This window comes from Bufo bufo, chromosome 5 (assembly GCF_905171765.1).
Source record: "Bufo bufo chromosome 5, aBufBuf1.1, whole genome shotgun sequence".
NCBI classification, from domain to species: Eukaryota; Metazoa; Chordata; class Amphibia; order Anura; family Bufonidae; genus Bufo; species Bufo bufo.
Genome location: NC_053393.1, coordinates 89,238,878 through 89,251,091, shown reverse-complemented (window position 1 = coordinate 89,251,091; position 12,214 = coordinate 89,238,878). Strand labels below are relative to the sequence as shown.

The following is a 12,214-nucleotide window of genomic DNA, read 5'->3' as shown; positions in this document are numbered from 1 at the left end:
AGCTCCTACCTTTCTGCTGCAGGACATTTTGCTCCTCCTGAGCGGCGGCCTCTTCACCACTCCTCACATGGCCGGTGTTCTGCCGTAAGTCCGCCGCTGCCCGCCCTTCTGCTGCTGTGCGCAGAGTGACATCTCACCCTCCGTCATGCGCCTCCTGCCCCGCCTGCCTGCTTCATTCATAAAGTGGAAGGAGCAGACAGACGGGGCAGGAGGCGCATGACGGACATTTTGCAAGCAGCTTGAGTGGCGCGATATGACTGCGAGGCCGCCCACCCGCCAGCCCGCACCAAAGAGCCGCATTCAAGGATCAAAAGAGCCGCTTGTGGCTCGCGAGCCGCACTTTGCCGACCACTGCCTTAGAGCAATGAGATGTATATCAGCAGAACATATGACACTAGTTCATTTTCTACTTCCACATATTCAAAATGCTCTGTGTAACGGGATTTATAACAGACACAACTTGTGCTAATGTCCATCATTGTTAGAACAAAATGTATCTTTATGTTTACCTGTCTGTCTATTATCTAACTGCCTGTCTGTCCATCCGTCCATTCATAACAGACATCTAACTGACACTGCACATAGAGGAGGGGTTATTGAAGGGAAGAAAAAGAAGCGCTGTGAGCATCACAAGACTCCACGGCAGGACATAACCAATAGCAACTGAATTCAAAACTGATTTGCCACAGGGCTCGATGGTAGGCTAATAACTTTAGAATAAGGCAGTTTTGATAAATGAAAGTATTTAGGGAAAGTGGTATAAGAGCTATAACTGTTGGGCGGGATACATGTATATTCAGAATCATGGCACAATCCCTTTAAGTCCATTATTGTGCAAATATATAAAACCTTGGATAATGGATATATTTCCAATCCCCCACCCCCATTAAACACACACATAGTGACATCCGGTACATGCCGAGTAGTAAATATACATTATTTGCCATCGTATTATATACAGGGATAATTCAGCAACATTAGTGACAAGCCTATTGTTTTTTTGGGGGGTTCTCATTATCGTGTTGAGTTTTTATATAAAAAGTCTATGAGTGAAAAGTAAACTATCAATAAAAAATATGTGGAAGAGGTATAACAATGTGTGACATGCTCAGTGCGAGACCTCATGGCTCACGACGTGTGCATGATAACGCATATTGCGTTCCATAATCTCTTTCATCCTCCGGGACTTGTTGGAGTTACCAGACTTCATTGACTGCTCGGACATGGTACTCTGACATCGAGATGAGACTCTTCTTCTTAGGTTTTGGGAGATTGACCTATGAAGGTTCTTCATGGATGATGAAGCCGCCATGGTTTTGATCCACGGATGTTGGATGGCATCACTGGCTGATAACCGGTCTTTGGCGTCTACAGTGAGTAAGCGGTCTATAAAGTCCTTTGCAAGATTGGAAACACTTGGCCATGGCTGAAAAGAGACAATTACATCTTCATTCTTTGGAAAACATTAGTCATATCACGTAATATAGTAATAATATGAATATACTGTAGCTATACAATGGCTATATCAGAGTCTAAAAGAGGAAACACTGAATAGGGGGATAATTATGATAAAGAACAGAGAAAACAGTAACAATTATTTCTAGGTTTGTTAAAGGGAGCCTGTCAGCAATTTCATGAAATACTGACAGGCTCCCTAATTACAATGAACTGTATTTTATTCCGTCTGTCTTCCCACCAGCTTCTCGTCACCCAGCTTGTCTTGACTGACATGTCTCTCTTTATGTCAATGAAGCCAAGCCAGGGGGGTATTGATGCTGGAGGGGAGCAGCTTAGTGGACATTGCTCCCCAAGCCCAGCACTTAAAAACACTGTGACCCACATCAGGGTCAAAGTTCGCATTTCTGGAGCCCCAAGCAAAGATATATCTTGGGCGCTAAGTACCTTCTTGTAGCACCACTAAGGTCCACCCCAAAGCACGCCCTATCATAGTGCTAATATGCTGTCCCTAACACATAGTATAATGCCCTCTCTGTGCCCCTCAGACAATATGACGTCTTCTTTTGTGCCCTTCACACAGTAGGATGTCCACTTTTGCACATCTGCCCACTTATGCCCTGACAAGTATAACACAGTATAATGCCTCTTATGTGCTCTAATGCGGATGAATGCCCTCCTATGTGCTCCCAACACAATATGATGCCCCGTATGTGCCCCAACATAATATGATGTCCACTTATTTTCCCACGACACAATATGGTGGTCCGTTAGTATCTCCAAAATGAATACTCACCTAGCCTAGCAGATTGTGCACAATCTTTTATGCTCACCAAAAGCTGAAAAAGTAGGCATTTTAGACAGATTTATTAAAGGGCATCTGTCAGCAGTTTTGTATCTATGAAACTGGCTGACCTGTTGCATGTGTGCTTGGCAGCTGAAGGCATCTGTGTTGGTCCCAACAGGTAATGCTTTGAAATACAGGACCAGATTTACTAATCCTAAAGATGGCGTAAGGAGGCTGTGTAGACATGCACCGGATTTATCACAGGGGTTCAGGCTGGAAGATAAATGTGGTGCAGGGACAGACACTATTCTCTGACTCTATACCAACTACTGATTGGCTTACTTTGAGACAGATTTTTATGCCAGAATTGTGGCACACTTTTTGGCCCCATGAAGCTCTGCTCCCTTTCTGCTAAGCCCCACCTCCCCTGCAGCAATTTGTAGACATTTTTTTGGGCAGACACTTTAGTAAATCTGGGCCTATGTATTCCAAAGTATTATTTAGGCAATAACCAAAAATATGCCCTAGGGGCAAATAAAAAATAATAAAAAATATTTTTTTTTAAATAATTCTCCTAAAATCCTGCAATTTGACGACCTGTAGAATAAAGTTACATTGTTATTTTTTAATGCATATTGAAAACAGCAAAAAAAGAAAGTTAAAAGTGTTCTGCCCAGCAGAGTTAGAGAATCATTACAGATCACGTCTGCCTAAGTCTTGGTATTCCTGAAGTGTTTAATGTGGTTATAGCACCATCTAGCTGTCCTGAACGCGCATGCCGCCGCGCATGCGCGATGGTGACTTCTTCCTGGCCAGAATAGTACAAAGCCGCGAACGCGCACGCCGGCTCTGTACTATACTGCCCAGGAATAAGTCACCATCGCGCATGCGCGGCGGCGTGCATGTTCAGTCCAGCGCGCAGCCCGGCCGGGAGAAGACTTCAATCAAGATGAAGCCCGCCCCCAGCCAGAATCCAGGAAGTGAACGGCGCGCTGGCAGCAGGTAAGTATGAAAAGGCGAAGTGGGATAACCCCTTTAATCTCTATTATATTAGCATTTAAACAAGGACAGGTGAGCAAAGCTAATGAATGATAGTTTCTAGTATCAGTCAAGTACTAAACAAATCCAACAGAAAATAAAATCATGCTCCATCAAACTCCATCAGAAAACACTTCTGTGGGGAAATGTCTTCACACAAATGCAATATCACAGCAGATGGTGTATGAGTGGCCCTAAGAAAGGATCTAACCACTCCATACCTCCCCACCTTGATAGCAGTGGGCTGGAGGGAAGAGCTAGCTAGGCTAGTGAGGAGACAGGGAACACATTCCATCAGCCCTTAGGGCAAAAAATCCATCTCCACTGTAGGGAACACTACTCCAGGGGAACAGGAACGTCCAAAGGCTCCAAAAATCCATCAAATTGCGTAGAGTGACCAGTTACAATCAGCTTTACAGACACTGCTGCAAGGTGGGGGATGGCAAGTTAAGACACTCATCAACGTGACCAATGTCTCTGCAAGGTGAGGGAGAACAAGTTAAGACCCATCACACCAGGGCAGGATAGGCAAATCTGAAATCCTGTGTTATGTAGTGGACACCTACAGACACAGGTGCCAGCTTAAAAGCCGTACTAAAGAAGAATCAGGAGAGAGACTTTGTTAGCCAGCATATTTCAGATTCCCCTCTAACCAGCCATCATACCTCATCATCTGGTGACAGAGACTTCATCTTGTATTTATTATTTCTGGGTGTACCACAAGTTATCCATTTGTTCTCTTATGTCTGCCTGATTCCTTCAGTTCACATTTTCACTGCACCGAACCCCAAGGAGCGACAGCCTGAGAGAGTACACCGTGACACAACATCTCATTAGGGCTATTACCACATCCTCTGCTCCGGCTCCTCAGGGGCTTGCTGTACAAAGTGCCCAATGAAACCTATAAGTGCACAGAGTTGTACAGTTTCCTTTCACTGTTGTACATGTGTCTTCCACAAGGTTCTGCAATGTATATGAGCCCTTAGGGTCTTTTTACATGGGGAGATATTTGACCCGGTAACAAGTGACAGCCAATGATAACATCATGCAGCAATCATTGCACTGTATGGTGATGAAATCCCTACCTCCTGCTCTGCCACTCAAATCTGGAGAAATTTGATACAGTTGTAAGGGGTGCACCCCCTGGGATCTGGGGCAGCAGCCAAAAAATACCCAGGGGACTTCTTTTAGGGACAGGGGCCCTGGGTGCCCAGTTTCCCTAGTCTTCCCTGGATACATATCAGATAACTTGTTTCAAGTACAGTATTAATAAATTACCTAAAATAGTAATATATATGGTCACTGAAGACTTGGGTTAATCATCTATCTCGCAGTGGTGAGATGGTTATCTAACATTTCTGTGAATTTCCATTTCTATTATGCCAGCTTAAAGGGGTATTCCCATCTTAGACAATGGGGGCATATCGCTAGGATATGCCCCTATTGTCTGATAGGTTCGGGTCCCACCTCTGGGACCTGCACCTATATCGAGAACGGAGCGAGGAGCGCTGTGGCTGGAGGACCCCAGATTTCCCGGGGTCCGTCCACCACCAAGCGCTAATCCCCGCCTCTCCCATAGAAGTGAATGAGAGCGTGCCGCGCATGCGCAGCCCATGCTCCCATTCATTTCTATGGGGCAGACGGAAATAGCCGAGCTAGCTCTCGGCTATTTTTGGCGGTCCCATAGAAATGAATGGAGGGCGGCTGCGCATGCGCAGTGCGCTCTCCTTCACTTTCGGGGCTCCGTTCTCGATATAGGTGCGGGTCCCAGTGGTGGGACCCGCACCTATAAGACAATGGGGGCATATCCTAGCGATATGCCCCCATTGTCTGAGATGAGAAAACCCCTTTAAATAAGCATCAATATATTAGGCTGGGTTCACATCATGTTTTTGCCATCCGTTTAACATATACAATAAAAGTATACGTTAACAAATGTCTCAGACTAATGCCATACAGTGGCATCCGTTCATCACTGAGTTTTATTGTAAAAAATTAAAAAGTATACGTTAACGTAACAGTTTTTTTTACTGGACTCTGCAGGATACAAAAACGTGGTGTGCTGCACTTTTGTATTCTTTTTTTTCCCCAATGTATACTTTTAGTGGATGGCAAAAACGTGATGTGAACCCACCCTTAGACCTTGTAAAATTCGGAAGTAATTGTAATTATATTGGAAAAAAAATAAGAACACTTGAAAATATCTCTTATATGGACAACCATCATTTTTTACTGATTTGGACCAAAAACATTATTGTAATAGGTTTTTATTAAATATTTTGTTTGGTGTGGCTTCTGCAGCCTGCATGTTTCACAATACATAGCAAATGTGTAATGCCATACTGTACTCTTTAGATTGATGTTCTAAGCTGATTTATGACCAAATCAAAACCATGTTGTGGACATAAGTCAGCTGAGATTTTTGTTCATAAGAGGAGAAAGAGGGGTTCTGGAGACTGAACTGTCAGATAGACTGACAGATACATCACAGTACGACACTCTGAAACTGCTAGGTGCTGTGAAACATGCAAGCTGCAGAAGCCACACCAAGCAAACCTTTTAATAAAAACCTATCACAAATGCATATTTTAGTCTAAAATACATCTGAATCAATAAAAATGACTCAAAGGTATCCATAGCCTTTAAATGTTAATATACAGTACTATAAATGGGGACACAGTCCATGCTGTGCCGCAATAAACACACCTCATCTGAACTGCTTGCCAGAAGTCATCAGGTTACCCTTCCACAAGCTATGTAAACAGCCTACCGCCATGGCCATCCTGTCCATGGCAACCAAAATGGAGTTACATGGTTTCATCACGTGACTACTTTCTTACCCTTGTATAGCTGAATTCCTCTTCTGGACAGTAGTTCAACTGGTTCAGCCCGTGCACAGAAAAGGATGAGGCTATGGACAAGTAAGAAGGTGGTCACATGGTTAACCAACATGGCTGCCTCCATGAGTATCTTTTCTTTAAACAGTTAAATGGAACCTGTAGCATGGAACATGGTGTTTGAGCTGCAGGCAGCAAGTTATAGAGCAGGAGGAGCTGAGCAGATTGATATATAGTTTTGTGGGAAAAGATTTAGTATAACTTCTAATTTACTCATTTAAATTCCTGCTCATTCGGAGCTTTGAAGTTCACGAGGCGGTTCTATCAGTGATTGAAGTCAAGGAGGCGGTCCTATCAGTGATTGAAGTCCAGGAGACGGTCCTATCAGTGATTGAAGTCCAGGAGGCGGTCCTATCAGTGATTTACAGCCTTCCCTCTATGACCGTGTATACATAGATAGCAGTCAATCGCTGATAGGACCGCCTCCTGGACTTCAATCACTGATAGGACCGCCTAGAGAACGTGAACAACAGATTTCATGATTTTGGGATAAAAAACAAATTTTATTCTTTCAGGACAAAGTTTAGTTAAAAAGTGAACCTTAGCACTTGAGAACCTATACCACTGAAGGACAATTAGGGTGGAGCTAGCCTTTATTGACTCCATGGATGTGTCATTTCTGATTGACAGCTACCTTGGATGTCAAACCTTAAGTGGACTGGTGACAGGTCTATAGGAAGGTCTATAAGAAGCAATCATAGGGACCCACGGGGAAAACTGCCAAAGGGTCAGCATCCCATGGTCAACATCCACATCATCATTGCCGAGTCATAAGAGTCCAACTAGTGGCACTGGCAACTAGGTAACGAAAAACAGCAGGTGGAAGTTTTGATGAGTACCAGTACCACCCTTTTGTCTGTCCCTCCACAATTACAGTTGTACTAGGCTATATAGGCTAAAGTAAAACATTCTCAGTAGAAGATTATTGGTAGCATATTACATGTAAAGGATGCTGAGAGCAGGATTGTATGGTTTAACTATGACAAAGCACAGTTCGTTAAAAGTTCATTAAAATGCGAAAAGTAACTCAGTTAAAAAAAAAAAAAACTTGCCCATCCATCCTTGAGAAGAGGATTATCACTGTTTCTTATTATGCTGTAAACGAAATACTTGCTTCTTGTGCCAGCCCTCCCTCTTAATCTGGATTGACAGGACCAGGTTTCTGCATTGTCATCTGACCTGATCCTGTAGCTCAAGAATTGAGAGGTAAGGACTGGCAGAGGAAGAAGGAAGAGCAAGGGTGCACATGGAGTAAAAAAAAGTATGTTTTCTATAGATTGAAGCAACAGATTGATAAGTGTAAGGTAGCATTTCATTAATCTAAGCCAGCGCTAAAAGATATACTGTATGGGTAGATTTATCGAGACCGCTATGTTATTGGTGAAAATGACAACTGAAATCTAGTCCAGCTAGAAACTGAAGTGGATTTTGGTCTAGGCGCATGGACTGCCAGAGGATGCGTCTAATTTATGATAAGGCCTGTTTCTCATCATAAATTACCGTATTTTTCTCTCTCTAAAATGCACCTGACCATAAGAAGCACCTAGATTTAAGAGGTGGAAAATAAGAAAAAAAATATTACATAGTTAATACGGTTGAAAAAAGACATAAATCCATCAAGTTCAACCAAGAGATAGGTGGGGACGCGAATCCCAGAAGAAAGTGAGACTCAGATTTCTACACATTTTCATAGCCATTAATGTCATTTACTTTTAAGAATCTAAACCCTTTTTTAAAAACTGTTCCTGCTGTGACCACGTCCTGAGGAAGTCTATTCTACAGATTCACAGTTCTTACAGTAAAGAAGTTTAATGCTTCTGGAGACTGAACTTTTCCTTCTCCAGTCGGAGGCAGTTCCCCCTTGTCTTTTGAGGGCATTTGACATTTAACAGTTTTTCTCCGTATTTTTTTGTATGGCCCATTTATGTATATTTGTATAGGTTAATCATGTCCCCCTTAGACGTCTCTTCTCAAGACTGAATAAATGTAATTCTTTTAATCTTTCTTTATAACTAAGACCCTCCATTCCCCTTATCAGTTTAGTCGCTCTCCTCTGTACTTTTTCCAGCTACAGAGCATCCTTTTTATGGACTGGTGCCCAGAACTGAACTGCATATTCCAGATGAGGCTGCACCAACGCTTTATAAAGTGGTAATATTACATTCCTGCCTCGCGAGTCCATGCCTCGTTAATGCATGACAATATCCTGGTGGCCTTAGAAGCAGCTGATTGACATTGTATGCTGTAATTTAATCTACCATCTACAAGCACACCCAAATATTTCGCTATAAGTGACTCTCCCAGTGGTACATCCCCTAGGACATATGAAGCACGGAGATTATTACTACCAAGATGGATAACTTTACATTTATCAACATTGAACCTCATTTGCCAAGTTAATGCCCAATCACTCAGAGTGTTCAAGTCAGCTTGTATTTTATGGACATCTTCCATAGACTGCGCAGTGCTACACAGCTTAGTGTCATCTGCAAAAAAAAAAATTGTGCTATTAATCCCGTCCTCGATATCATTAATAAATAAATTAAATAATAGAGGACCCAGCACTGAACCTTGGGGTACACCACTTATAACCCCGGACCATTCTGAATAGGAATCATTGACCACAACACTCTGGACACGGTCCTTCAGCCAGTTTTCAATCCAATTACAAACTACTTTCCAAGCCTATAGACCAGGGGTGCACAACGTTTCCTGGTTGGGGGCCACATTGCCAGACTGAACCAATGACGAGGGCCGAAATTAAAATTTAAAGGTGTATTAACAACTGAAATATTGTACTTATGGCATATTGAACACACATTATATAACATAAATGTCTGGTTACACTTCCAGGACTCCCATCTAATGGGAGAAATACATGAAAAATAAATGTGAGCAGCCACAAGACATAGGCATACATGTCTGTTACCAGATGGTTGGGGGCCGCACAGAATGGTATCAAGGGCCGCATGTGGCCCCCGGGCCGCAGGTTGTGCACCCCTGCTATAGACCTTACTTTACCTACGTCTATGAGGGACAGTATCAAAAGCCTTTGCAAAATCCAGAAACACGACATCCACAGCCGCCCCTGTGTCCAGGCTACTACTCACCTCCTCATAAAAACAAATCAGGTTAGGCTACTTTCACACTCGCTTTTGTGCGGATCTGTCATGGATGGATCCAATCAGATAGTACAACCGTCTGCATCCGTACAGAACGGATCCGTTTGTATTACACCATTAGAAAGTCAATAGAGGACCGATACATTTTCTATTGTGCCAGATTGTGTCAGTGAAAACTGATCCGTCCTCATTGACTTACATTGTGTGCCAGGACGGATCCGTTTGGCTCAGTTTCATCAGACGGACACCAAAACGCTACAAGCAGCATTTTGGTGTCTGTCTCCAAAGTGGAATGGAGATTGAACTGATGCATTCTGAGTGGATCCTTTTCCATTCAGAATGCATTAGGGTAAAAACTGATCCGTTTTGGACCGCTTGTGAGAGCCCTGAACGGATCTCACAAACGGAAAGCGAAAACGCGAGTGTGAAAATAAACTTAGTCTGACAACCTCTGTCCTTGGTAAACCCATGTTGGTTATCACTTATAATATTATTTACAGTCACATACTCCTATAGTCCCTTAAGAGTCCTTCAAACATCTTTCCCACGACAGAAGTTAAGCTAACTGGTCTATAATTACCTGTGAAAGACCTAGATCCTTTATGGAATATGGGCACCACATTTGCCTTGCACCAATCACTTGGCACTGTACCAGTACCTAGAGAATCTTTAAAAATTATAAATGGGGCACATCAATGACTGAACTGAACTCTTTAAGAACTCTTGGGTGTAATCCATTTGGACCTGGAGCCTTGTTCACATTTACGTTATTTAACTTAGCTTGGACCATATCTACAGTTAGCTAATTGAGTATATTACTGGATGTACTAACAGCCCCAGCACCACAGATATCAGCTTCTTTCTCCTCTTTTGTATATACAGAGCTAAAAATCCATTTAGTAACTCTCTTCTTCACCCCATAACAGACCCCTAATCTTCATCAGACCCCCAATCTTTATCAGACCTCTGATCAGACTTCCAATCTTCATTAGACCCGAAATCAGACCCCAGGCTTCATCAGTCCTCAAATCAGACAAAAAATAAATAAAACAAGTTACCCCTCCTACTCCAGCACCACGTCCTGATGCTGTATGATGTCAGGACAAAGAGCAGGTGTGGGCAGAAGACCAGGGAGCAGTGAGTAATACCAGTGCTAGAAGTGCTATACTTACCATTCCCTTTGCAGGGACTATCAAAAAAAGTAAAAGGCTGTTTTTTTTTTATAAATGTCCCCCCCCCCCCCTAAATGTGTAAGATACCAATACTCATTGCTTCCAACTTCAAAGAAGAATTTTGACTCATAAGGAGCCACTTCCACAAGTTGGTGCTAGTCAGATGGTTCTCTTTTCTTGGGAGAAGCCTCTTTGCTTGTACTTATTCCATGGAACATTGCCAATAAGTCTCCATGATATGAAGCACTTCCAGTAAGTCATACATAGCTGGTTTCTTTAAGAAGCCCTAGCACCCTGCCTAAGTTGTATAGATTCCAACACAATAGAACATATAGTCATCTTGTTAGTGTATACAACTGCTTCTCAATTATTTTCTGTCATGCCCCCCCTAGGAAGAAGAAAACATTTTGCGCCCCCCGCGCGACTGTAAATAGTATCATTTGTCTATAAAATTGTTATAAGTACACCTCTGCATAACAGTGTATCCTTATTAACGTATAAGAGAATAAAAAAATAAAGAAATGTGGATCGGACACACACTTATGGGGGGATCTGTGGATGACGGACACTTATGGGGGGATCTGTGGATGACGGACACTTATGGGGGGATCTGTGGATGACGGACACTTATGGGGGGATCTGTGGATGACGGACACTTATGGGGGGATCTGTGGATGACGGACACTTATGGGGGGATCTGTGGATGACGGACACTTATGGGGGGATCTGTGGATGACGGACACTTATGGGGGGGATCTGTGGATGACGGACACTTATGGGGGGATCTGTGGATGACGGACACTTATGGGGGGGATCTGTGGATGATGGACACTTATGGGGGGGGATCTGTGGATGACGGACACTTATGGTGGGATCTGTGGATGACGGACACTTATGGGGGGGATCTGTGGATGACGGACACTTATGGGGGGATCTGTGGATGACGGACACTTATGGGGGGATCTGTGGATGACGGACACTTATGGGGGGATCTGTGGATGACGGGCATTTATGGGGGGATCTGTGGATGGCGGACACTTATGGGGGGATCTGTGGATGACGGACACTTATGGGGGGATCTGTGGATGACGGACACTTATGGGGGGGATCTGTGGATGACGGACACTTATGGGGGGATCTGTGGATGACGGACACTTATGGGGGGGGATCTGTGGATGACGGACACTTATGGGGGGGGATCTGTGGCTGGCACTGTTATATATGTGCCATCCACAGACCCCCCACCCCATAACTGTGCCATCCACAGTGCCCCCCCAGCCCATAACTGTGCCATCCACAGATTCCGTGTGCCCGCCGCTTAAAGTTATTAAACATGCCCCCCTCACTCCTAATAGTACCGTATATCCGAATTTCTTCTGTATAATGCTGGCAGGCGGACTGGGCAGCCGGCGCGTCCCTCAGTGACGTCACTTGTCTGCGCCGCCTGCTTCATTCATAAAGCAGGCGGCGCAGGCACGTTACATCACTGAGGGACGCGCCGGCCGGCCGCCCGGCCTGCCTGCCGGCATTATACAGAAGAAATTCGCACACCCCAAAGGCCGGCCCTGAACGAGCCCCCCTTTACGGAGCCTGGCGCCCCCCCTGGGGGGCGCACCCCACTATTTGAGAAGCACTGGTGTATACTTACCTACGCAATAGATTTTCATTGATTTAAGAGATGCTCTCCAGAACTAATTCACAGGTCTTTGGTGAGTATAATACTTCTAGAGCATCTCTGCAGAT

At 44.0% G+C, this 12,214-nt stretch overlaps 1 protein-coding gene across 1 annotated transcript in view; it reads right to left on the bottom strand.

The window, feature by feature from the left end:
- Positions 1 to 614: 614 nt before the first annotated feature.
- Positions 615 to 12,214, bottom strand: part of PSKH2 (protein serine kinase H2) — a 35,878-nt gene continuing 24,278 nt past the window's right edge. The window contains exon 3 of the mRNA XM_040432448.1: positions 615 to 1,426. Within this exon, the coding sequence (XP_040288382.1) occupies positions 1,109 to 1,426 (318 nt within the window). The 3' untranslated portion in view covers positions 615 to 1,108. The remainder of the gene's footprint in view (positions 1,427 to 12,214) is intronic.